Source organism: Hyperolius riggenbachi, chromosome 1, assembly GCF_040937935.1.
Source record: "Hyperolius riggenbachi isolate aHypRig1 chromosome 1, aHypRig1.pri, whole genome shotgun sequence".
Lineage (NCBI taxonomy): Eukaryota > Metazoa > Chordata > Amphibia > Anura > Hyperoliidae > Hyperolius > Hyperolius riggenbachi.
The window spans coordinates 646,078,618-646,089,163 of record NC_090646.1 but is presented as its reverse complement, the minus strand read 5'-3'; the positions used below and the strand labels follow the sequence as shown (position 1 = coordinate 646,089,163).

The 10,546-nt window shown below is 51.8% G+C and overlaps 1 protein-coding gene across 1 annotated transcript in view; it reads right to left on the bottom strand.

Moving 5' to 3' along the window:
* Positions 1-1,143: 1,143 nt before the first annotated feature.
* Positions 1,144-10,546, bottom strand: part of CFAP53 (cilia and flagella associated protein 53) — a 37,718-nt gene continuing 28,315 nt past the window's right edge. The window contains exons 7-9 of the mRNA XM_068251373.1: positions 8,936-9,152; positions 3,053-3,155; positions 1,144-1,445 (exon numbers count right to left, since the gene is read on the bottom strand). Coding sequence (XP_068107474.1) covers positions 1,205-1,445; positions 3,053-3,155; positions 8,936-9,152 — 561 coding nt within the window. The 3' untranslated portion in view covers positions 1,144-1,204. The remainder of the gene's footprint in view (positions 1,446-3,052; positions 3,156-8,935; positions 9,153-10,546) is intronic.

Genomic DNA, 10,546 nt, shown 5'->3' with positions numbered 1-10,546 from the left:
AAATCTCATAGTGTGTACCCAGCATTACAGTCTAATCCAGGGGTCTCAAACTCGCGGCCCTCGATACAATATTTTGTGGCCCTCGCCACCAAAAGCTTCCTTATAGTTTGCTTCAGTGCTTCCAAGTAATCCGCCACATCCCCGCCTCTAAACGAGGGCTGCAGAGCCCCCAAATCGCCCGGGGGGAAATCCGGCGGCATTTCCTGAAAGGGGCAGAGCTTTCAGCTTCAGCTCTGCCCCTCCTGACGTCAATCGCCTCACGGATCGCCACCTCTCCCCACCCCTCTCTGTGAAGGAAGAGTGAGAGGGGCGGGCAGAGGCGGCGATGCACCACGATTGTGAAATTCCTTATGCGGCCCAGCCTCATCCTGACTTTGCCTCCTGCGGCCCCCAGGTAAATTAAGTTTGAGACCCCTGGTAATCCCTGCTTCATATCACTGACCTCAGGCACTTACACCCTAATCCTTGTCTCGCCACTAAGTAAGGATGATATGAGACAGTGATTAGGACACCTACTGTGTGTGTGTGGGGGGGGGGGAGTTGTGCAGATGCTTACCGCCCCTCCTGTACCCCAGCCTCTCTCTCTGTTCTCCTGTAATTGCTGAAGTTCTTCACTTCGCGGTCGATGCCGTCCAACCCGGACATACTACACTGCGCATGCACAGTATGTCCACTTGGTCGGTCTTGCAACCGCACTCATGTCATATGGCGTCACAAGGAAGTGCGGTCGCAAGGCGCCTAGCATAGTATGTCCGGGTCGGAGGGCACCCACCGCGCGAACCAGGAAGTAAATAACCTTGGCAATTACAGGAGAATGGAGGTAGATGCCAGGGCGCGGGAGGTGCGGTAAGCATCTGCACAACTCCCCCCACACACACAGTAGGCGTCCTTTTTGAAATAGATTGAGCGCCAAGGTATCCTTTATTATGTAAGTAGTGAGCTGCTGGTGGGGATCAGTAGCAATCAGACGATGTTTTGAAGCCCGCCTGATCAATTCTGCTACTCATCAGTGGCCAACTGCTGATCCTGTAAACCCAGCCATAGTGACTGAGGGACTGTCAGTGTTCAGTACAGCCGGATTCAGGCCCTGTGGATGATGTGCTCTGTATTAATGCTATATACAGGCACATAGTGAGGCTCCCCTTATTGGTGATGATATACAGCTTTTTATTAAAATGTAACGGACTAGGATAAGGTGCATGGATTACTGGGGCAGCCAGTCTTTGGGGCTGGAGAGGCGTGTCCTCCTCAGGGGGTGGACCTGGTTCTGGTGGATGTACGGTCTGGATAGAATATTCTGCAGCTTCTCCCGGTAAGATTTCTCAGCCAGTAATCCAGCTTCATACTCTCTCTGCTCCTCCTCCTTCTCCGCCTCCCGCTGATGATGCTGGTACGCCACCTGGGAAAGCAGCTGCTGCTGGTACGACTGGGCGGCCTTTGTTTTCCTGCAGGGATAAATCAGAAGTACATAAACATTATCAGAATCCGGACTACCAGTAGCCACCCAGCGCAGGGCTGGGCCGAGGCATAGGCTGGAGAGGCTCCAGCCTCAGGGCGCAGTGTAGGAGGGGGCGCACAATTCATTCAGCTGTCATTCCTAACTGTGTTTGAAGCAGAAAGAAATAAGAAAAGGAGATTCATGGAAGTGACTACAAGCCATATACTGTATATACTGTATGAATATATGCAATATATATATATATATATATATGTCATTAATTTTGGGGCGCCTCCTCCTTCCAAGTGTTGTCTACACCAGCCCCCACAACTTGGGAAGCGAGATAGTGTCACGGGGTCCCGTAGCCCCAGATTGTTTTTTTTGGAGTGCAACCTGCCCCAAGAAGAGTCCGAGTGAGGATGGGTTTTCCTCACTGGCGTTTACACTATGGTTGCGAGTCTTTGCATCCTCCAATTGTGAGTATAATTAATTTTGCTATTTGGCTGCTCATAGCCTTGATATCCTACACTATTAGGGGCTCCTGGTGTCCCTGTTTTTTTTGTTCCCTTTGGAAGGTCAGTTGACTGCATTGGACCACACACCAAGATAAGGAATTACACACAGTGTTTTTCTCCCTTCTGCCTCTTCCCCCTCCCCTTACTTGTACAGTCGTGAGACACAGGCTGGGGACTGGAATGATTTGTCTGTGATCTGTCCACACAGGAGCAGCTTGCCAGCAAGTAAGGATTAAAGCATGCCAGCCAACTAGCCAAGTAAATCTGTAGGTAATTTTTCTTGCATAATAGCACCATAATTTGGACAATCTGCTTTGCTCGTTTGTGATGTTTACATTTGGTTCCTATCATTGCTGAACTAGTTAGCCTTAATTTTATCACCTGAGTTACAAAAATAGATTTTGATCACCCAAATGGGCACCACCAGCCAGCCATCGTGCCCCATTTGTGCTCCCCCCAAAAAATTTAAGCTGGAGCTGCCACTGCCGCCACCACACATAGATAAAATGGCATCGTATACTGGTCATTAAATTCCCAAAAGTTTATTAAATAAAACATAGGTTCTAAAAATAAAGGTTTCGCCCTTCCGGCGTCCTCAGAGGAAGCCACAGGGGTGTAGCAATTGGGGTTGCAGAGGTTGCGACCGCATCGAGTCCCTTGGGCCAGAGGGGCCCCGAGGGGCCCTTCCTCAACTGCATTATTAGCTCTCTATTGGTCCTGTGCTCATATTAAATAACTTCTATAGATGCTTTGAATGGTAGTATTCATTAATAAACTGTTCCCCATCCCCTTCTTGCACCTCAGACACTGTAGTTGACATTGGCAGGTTTTGGTGTGCCGTATTAATTGTTATGTATAGAGTGCTTGGGGGGCCCCATTGTAAAACTTGGATCAGGCCCACAGCTCCTTAGCTACGCCACTGGGTAGCCAGTTTGTGGTGGCAGACACTTGGGAGTCTATATACCTCTGAACTCTTGGTTGGTTACAGGTAGTTGGATCCTCTGGCAGCTGGTTCACATTGGTTACATCCATTTCTGTATATCCTCGATCCTTACATAATCATTATCATCAATACAACAATGCAATATGTTGTCTCTACCTGGCGTTCCTCTCCGACTCCAGCTCCTTGTGTTCCTCCATGGCCTTCTCCAGAAGCTCTTTATCCCGGGCGAGTTCTTCCTGCTCTCTGGCATTTTGTTCCACTAGAAGAACAGAAACAGGAGAAGCGTTGAGCATCAAGGGAGCTTTCATGGCAGCAGAACAAAGGCTGACTTGTCATAAGGAACACAATTACCACTGAAATGTTATCGCAGATGAGGAGGCTAAGATGCCCAGGTGTGTGGGGGCTTCTCTCATCCAGCAGTGACTAGAGATGGTGAGGGGACTTCTCTCACCCAGCAGTGACTAGAGATGGTGTGTGGGGACTTCTCTCACCCAGCAGTGACTAGAGATGGTGTGTGGGGTCTTCTCTCACCCAGCAGTGAATAGAGATGGTGTGCGGGGGCTTCTCTCACCCAGCAGTGACTAGAGATGGTGTGTGTGGGGACTTCTCTCACCCAGCAGTGACTAGAGATGGTGTGTGGGGTCTTTTCTCACCCAGCAGTGACTAGGGATGGTGTGTGGGGACTTCTCTCACCCAGCAGTGACTAGAGATGGTGTGTGGGGACTTCTCTCACCCAGCAGTGACTAGAGATGGTGTGCGGGGGCTTCTCTCACCCAGCAGTGACTAGAGATGGTGTGTGGGGGCTTCTCTCACCCAGCAGTGACTAGAGATGGTGTGGGGGCTTCTCTCACTCAGCAGTGACTAGAGATGGTGTGTGGGGACTTCTCTCACTCAGCAGTGACTAGAGAAGAGATGGTGTGTGGGGGCTTCTCTCACCCAGCAGTGACTAGAGATGGTGTATGGGGGCTTCTCTCACCCAGCAGTGACTAGAGATGGTTTGTGGGGGCTTCTCTCACCCAGCAGTTACTAGAGATGGTGTGTGGGGGCTTCTCTCACCCAGCAGTGACTAGAGATGGTGTGTGGGGACTTCTCTCACCCAGCAGTGACTAGAGATGGTGTGTGAGGGCCTCTCTCACCCAGCAGTGACTAGATATGGTGTGTGGGGACTTCTCTCACCCAGCAGTGACTAGAGATGGTGTGTGGGGACTTCTCTCACCCAGCAGTGACTAGAGATGGTGTATGGGGGCTTCTCTCACCCAGCAGTGACTAGAGATGGTGTGTGGGGGGCTTCTCTCACCCAGCAGTGACTAGAGATGGTGTGTGGGGGGCTTCTCTCACCTAGCAGTTACTAGAGATGGCGTGTGGGGGCTTCTCTCACCCAGCAGTTACTAGAGATGGTGTGTGGGGGGCTTCTCTCACCCAGCAGTGACTAGAGATGGTGTGTGGGGGCTTCTCTCCCCCAGCAGTGACTAGAGATGGTGTGTGGGGGCTTCTCTCACCCAGCAGTGACTAGAGATGGTGTGTGGGGGCTTCCCTCCTCCAGCAGTGACTAGAGATGGTGTGTGGGGACTTCTCTCACCCAGCATTGACTAGAGATGGTGTGTCGGGACTTCTCTCACCCAGCAGTGAATAGAGATGGTGTGCGGGGGCTTCTCTCACCCAGCAGTGACTAGAAATGGTGTGTGGGGACTTCTCTCACCCAGCAGTGACTAGAGATGGTGTGTCGGGACTTCTCTCACCCAGCAGTGACTACAGATGGTGTGTGGGGGCTTCTCTCACCCAGCAGTGACTAGAGATGGTGTGTGGGGGCTTCTCTCACCCAGCAGTGACTAGAGATGGTGTGTGGGGGCTTCTCTCACCCAGCAGTGACTAGAGATGGTGTGTGAGGGCTTCTCTCACCCAGCAGTTACTAGAGATGGTGTGTGGGGGCTTCTCTCACCCAGCAGTGACTAGAGATGGTGTGTGGGGGCTTCTCTGACCCAGCAGTGACTAGAGATGGTGTGTGGGGGCTTCTCTCACCCAGCAGTGACTAGAGATGGTGTGTGGGGGCTTCTCTCACCCAGCAGTGACTAGAGATGGTGTGTGGGGGCTTCTCTCACCCAGCAGTTACTAGAGATGGTGTGTGGGGGCTTCTCTCACCCAGCAAGTACTAGAGATGGTGTGTGGGGGCTTCTCTCACCCAGCAGTTACTAAAGATGGTGTGTAGGGGCTTCTCTGACCCAGCAGTGACTAGAGATGGTGTGTGGGGGCTTCTCTCACCCAGCAGTGACTAGAGATGGTGTGTGGGGGCTTCTCTCACCCAGCAGTGACTAGAGATGGTGTGTGGGGACTTCTCTCACTCAGCAGTGACTAGAGAAGAGATGGTGTGTGGGGGCTTCTCTCACCCAGCAGTGACTAGAGATGGTGTATGGGGGCTTCTCTCACCCAGCAGTGACTAGAGATGGTGTGTGGGGGCTTCTCTCACCCGGCAGTTACTAGAGATGGTGTGTGGGGGCTTTCTCACCCGGCAGTTACTAGAGATGGTGTGTGAGGGCCTCTCTCACCCAGCAGTGACTAGATATGGTGTGTGGGGACTTCTCTCACCCAGCAGTGACTAGAGATGGTGTATGGGGGCTTCTCTCACCCAGCAGTGACTAGAGATGGTGTGTGGGGGGCTTCTCTCACCCAGCAGTGACTAGAGATGGTGTGTGGGGGCTTCTCTCCTCCAGCAGTGACTAGAGATGGTGTGTGGGGGGCTTCTCTCACCTAGCAGTTACTAGAGATGGCGTGTGGGGGCTTCTCTCACCCAGCAGTTACTAGAGATGGTGTGTGGGGGGCTTCTCTCACGCAGCAGTGACTAGAGATGGTGTGTGGGGGCTTCTCTCCCCCAGCAGTGACTAGAGATGGTGTGTGGGGGCTTCTCTCACCCAGCAGTGACTAGAGATGGTGTGTGGGGGCTTCTCTCACCCAGCAGTGACTAGAGATGGTGTGTGGGGGCTTCCCTCCTCCAGCAGTGACTAGAGATGGTGTGTGGGGGCTTCTCTCACCCAGCAGTGACTAGAGATGGTGTGTGGGGACTTCTCTCACCCAGCAGTGACTAGAGATGGTGTGTCGGGACTTCTCTCACCCAGCAGTGACTACAGATGGTGTGTGGGGGCTTCTCTCACCCAGCAGTGACTAGAGATGGTGTGTGGGGGCTTCTCTCACCCAGCAGTGACTAGAGATGGTGTGTGGGGGCTTCTCTCACCCAGCAGTGACTAGAGATGGTGTGTGAGGGCTTCTCTCACCCAGCAGTGACTAGAGATGGTGTGTGGGGGCTTCTCTGACCCAGCAGTGACTAGAGATGGTGTGTGGGGGCTTCTCTCACCCAGCAGTGACTAGAGATGGTGTGTATGGACTTCTCTCACCCAGCAGTGACTAGAGATGGTGTGTGGGGGCTTTTCTCATCCAGCAGAGACTAGAGATGGTGTATGGAGGCTTCTCTCACCCAGCAGTGACTAGAGATGGTGTGTGGGGGCTTCTCTGACCCAGCAGTGACTAGAGATGGTGTGTGGGGGCTTCTCTCACCCAGCAGTGACTAGAGATGGTGTGCGGGGGCTTCTCTCACCCAGCAGTGACTAGAGATGGTGTGTGGGGGCTTCTCTCACCCAGCAGTTACTAGAGATGGTGTGTGGGGGCTTCTCTGACCCAGCAGTTACTAAAGATGGTGTGTAGGGGCTTCTCTGACCCAGCAGTGACTAGAGATGGTGTGTGGGGGCTTCTCTCACCCAGCAGTGACTAGAGATGGTGTGTGGGGGCTTCTCTCACCCAGCAGTGACTAGAGATGGTGTGTGGGGACTTCTCTCACCCAGCAGTGACTAGAGATGGTGTGTGGGGGCTTCTCTCACCCAGCAGTGACTAGAGATGGTGTGTGGGGGCTTCTCTCACCCAGCAGTGACTAGAGATGGTGTGTGGGGGCTTCTCTCACCCAGCAGTGACTAGAGATGGTGTGTGGTGGCCTCTCTCACCCGGCAGTGACTAGAGATGGTGTGCGGGGGCTTCTCTCACTCAGCAGTGACTAGAGATGGTGTGCGGGGGTTTCTCTCACTCAGCAGTGACTAGAGATGGTGTGTGGGGAGTGGGGACTTCTCTCACCCAGCAGTTACTAGAGATGGTGTGTGGGGGCTTCTCTCACCCAGCAGTTACTAAAGATGGTGTGTGGGGGCTTCTTTCACCCAGCAGTGACTAGAGATGGTGTGTGGGGGCTTCTCTCACCCAGCAGTGACTAGAGATGGTGTGTGGGGGCTTCTCTCACCCAGCAGTTACTAAAGATGGTGTGTGGGGGCTTCTTTCACCCAGCAGTGACTAGAGATGGTGTGTGGAGGCTTCTCTCACCCAGCAGTGACTAGAGATGAGCTCTGAACTGGACTCTCCCAGAGATTTACTGCCTATGGGAACTGGAATTAGATGAGGCTGAACAAGAACCTTACAAAGGCCTAATCAGATTCTGGAAATGAACTGTTAATTAACTGCCTGACAGGGGCGTTGCTAGCTCCACAGATCAGTGGTACTTGCCTCGGATCTATTCTGGGGTGCCCCGGATGTCCCCCAGGCAGAGTCAGCTGTGATGCCTAAATGGCAGGCATGCTGGGAGTTGTAGTGCATCAATCGGGGTTATGCTGGGTGCTGTTGTGCCCTGCTGGGTGCCGTGATGCCTTTATGGGGGCATGCAGGGAGCTGTGGTAATTCTATGGGGTCATGCTGGGAGTTGTGGTCTCAATGGGAGGCCCGTGGGAGTACGGGAAGGGGTCCACTAGAAGGTGAGGACATGCTATGGGGGACTGCCAGACAAACTGGCAGCAGGCCAGCCCGCCCAGCAGCAAGCCAGACTAGCCAGCATAGAAGCCAGGTAACTCTGCCTAGTCATATTTAAGTGGCATTGCCTGCTCATGTGATAGCTGCATTTTTTTAAAAAAAATTAATGGAGAGGGGGCTTCATGCAACATTTTGCTGGGCTCCACTCATGACCACACCCACATTCTGGTGCATGGCCACACCCATTCTTCCTCTGGAGTGCCCAAAAGTGCCCCAGATCTATGAGGATCCTAGCAACGCCCCTGCTGCCTGAATTATTAAAGCGGTTTAACACCCAGCATTACAACTTTGCTTTAAAAGATTGCTTACAGCTTACAAACTATTATGCCAGATTTTTTTTAAAGCAGAAATTCACTGAATGGGTTAAACATGACATTTTAGTGTTGGATTTAACTAGGAATCCGAATCCGTGCTTATCTTTAGTTACAAATGTATCTTTATTTGGAATACAAATAGACCTTTGAAAAGCCTGCCGGGGAAGCCCTCTTTGTTCTCTCAGAGCAGTGTTTGTTTGTTACATTGTAGATAGATACATTTGTAACTAAACGTAAGCAGAGGAGGATTTCTAGCTAAATGCAGCAGTAAAATGTCATGTTTAATCCATTCAGTGAATTTCTGCTAAAAAAAAATCCGGCATAATAGTTTATAAGCTGTAAGCAATCTTTTAAAGCAAGGTTGAAATGCTGGGTGTTAGACCACTTTAAGGCTGGCAGTTAAAGCCCAACTGAACACAAAATGAAAGGGACCCTGGGCAGAGGAGAAAAATGGAAATATGGACTAACCTGGGACTTTTCAGACCACTATTGCACAGAATCCATCCCGTTACCGAGCGGGAGTAGACACGTCGGCAATCATTGGTTCGATGATCTGACAGGAAATTTTGTGTGCACCTAGCCCTCTTGTGCAGTCAACAGGCATGGCAGTCCTCACTTTTGTCTATGTCCTATGACGCATGCGCACTACGTAGCCGTGCCGTTGTGACGTCATGAGCAGAGAGCTTCTGGCCACCGGCCATCACCTGCACACTACTGACAGACAGACCTCGCCGAGCCGGAAGTGGCTACACTGGGTACGGTTTGCCAGCAAACAGTTCGTGATAACACTTTATGAGCAGTGTGACTCCATTGTGGTGACAGGTCGACTTTAGCATTTCCGTAATGGTCAACTAAGAAACTGAAAAATGAAGACAAGTATATATTTTCCTACGTTTCTCTTTAATCTGGAGTCGGCGGGTGTCCATGACGTCCTTCATGAGCCGGTTCCTGGCTTCCTTCTCTTTCCGGAGTTGTTCTGCCCGCTTGGCCAGGGATTTCTCCAGCTCAGCCTCGATCAGCTTGTCCATCTCCCGCTCTTGTCTCCTCTCCTCCTCCAGCTGGTGGGCCAGGTACTGTCGGTAGGCCTGCTGCTCCCTCTGCAGCTCCATCTAGAGGTGGAGACAGGTAGTGTGTTAGCGGCCACTGCAAACTGGTTGCTGTCCTCTGTAGATCAGGGGCTGTCATGCTGCTTATTAATTCACGCAAATCGTAAATAAGGAATCTGATCCTAATGAGGCTTTCCCAATCCTCTCCTGCAACCCAGATCCAGCGTTGGCAACCCACAAAAATCCGCCGAGCCCTATCAGATCCGCTCTACTGTGCAGACATGTGGTGTCTGCGCCTGTGCAGTAGAGAGGATACGATTGGACTTGGCTATCTCCACCGCAAGTGCGCCTGTGCAAGGCTCTCACAGGATTGATATGATCTTGGAGCCCACACTGTTGTTTGTGGGCTGCAAGCGCTGGATCAGGGCTGCAGGAGAGGATGGAGGAAGCCTCATTAGAATCAAACGGCTTCCCCCTCTGGAAGCAAGTACCCACCAGGGGCCACTTTTTTCATTACAGGTGCTCTTTGAGGCCAGCAGAGTCTTAAAGGGACAGCACTCTCCACATTACGGGGGACACATTGTTTTAAACGTTTTTATTATTTTGTTCATACTGTTCACAATAAAGCTTGTTAATTAGTTTCTGAACTACTTTTTTTTTTTTACGTTATCCTTTAATGCTGTGAAGCTTCTAAAACTTGCAAATTTGCCGGTTTCAGAAGCCTCAGCAGCGTTTGTTGCGGATCTTCTTTACTCTGCTCTACATGTGAGCTCTGGCTAGCTCAGTCCTGCACCAGTAAGCAATACATTTGTCTGTGGAGGTTGGACGTATGTATTGTCTCACATCCTTAACCACCTTAGCGGTATGGACGAGCTCAGCTCGTCCATTACCGCTGGTGGCTGCCGCTCAGGCCCTGCTGGGCCGATTTGCTCCCTGTAAAAAGCAGCACACGCAGCCGGCACTTTGCCAGCCGCGTGTGCTGCCTGATCGCCGCTGCAGCGCGGCGATCTGCCGCGTGCAGCGGCGAAAGAGGGTCCCCCCAGCGGCCCGAGCCCTGCGCAGCCGGAACAAACAGTTCCGGCCAGCGCTGAGGGCTGGATCGGAGGCGGCTGACGTCAGGACGTCAGGCTCATTGCGGCCTTCCTTGTTACTGCGGATCGCCGGAGGCGATCAGAAATACGGGATAGGAGCGCCCTCTAGTGGGCTTTCATGCAGCCAACTTTCAGTTGGCTGCATGAAATAGTTTTTTTTTTTATTAAAAAAAAAACCTCCCGCAGCTGCCCTGGCGATCTTAATAGAAAGCCAGGGTGGTTAAAGAGGAACTTTAACCCAGCATTGACTTCATCCCAATCAGTAGCTGATGCCCCCTTTCCCACGATAAATCGTTACCTTTTCTCAAATAGATCTTTAGGGGGTCTGTATGGCTGATAGTGTGGTGAAACCCCTCCCACAGTGTG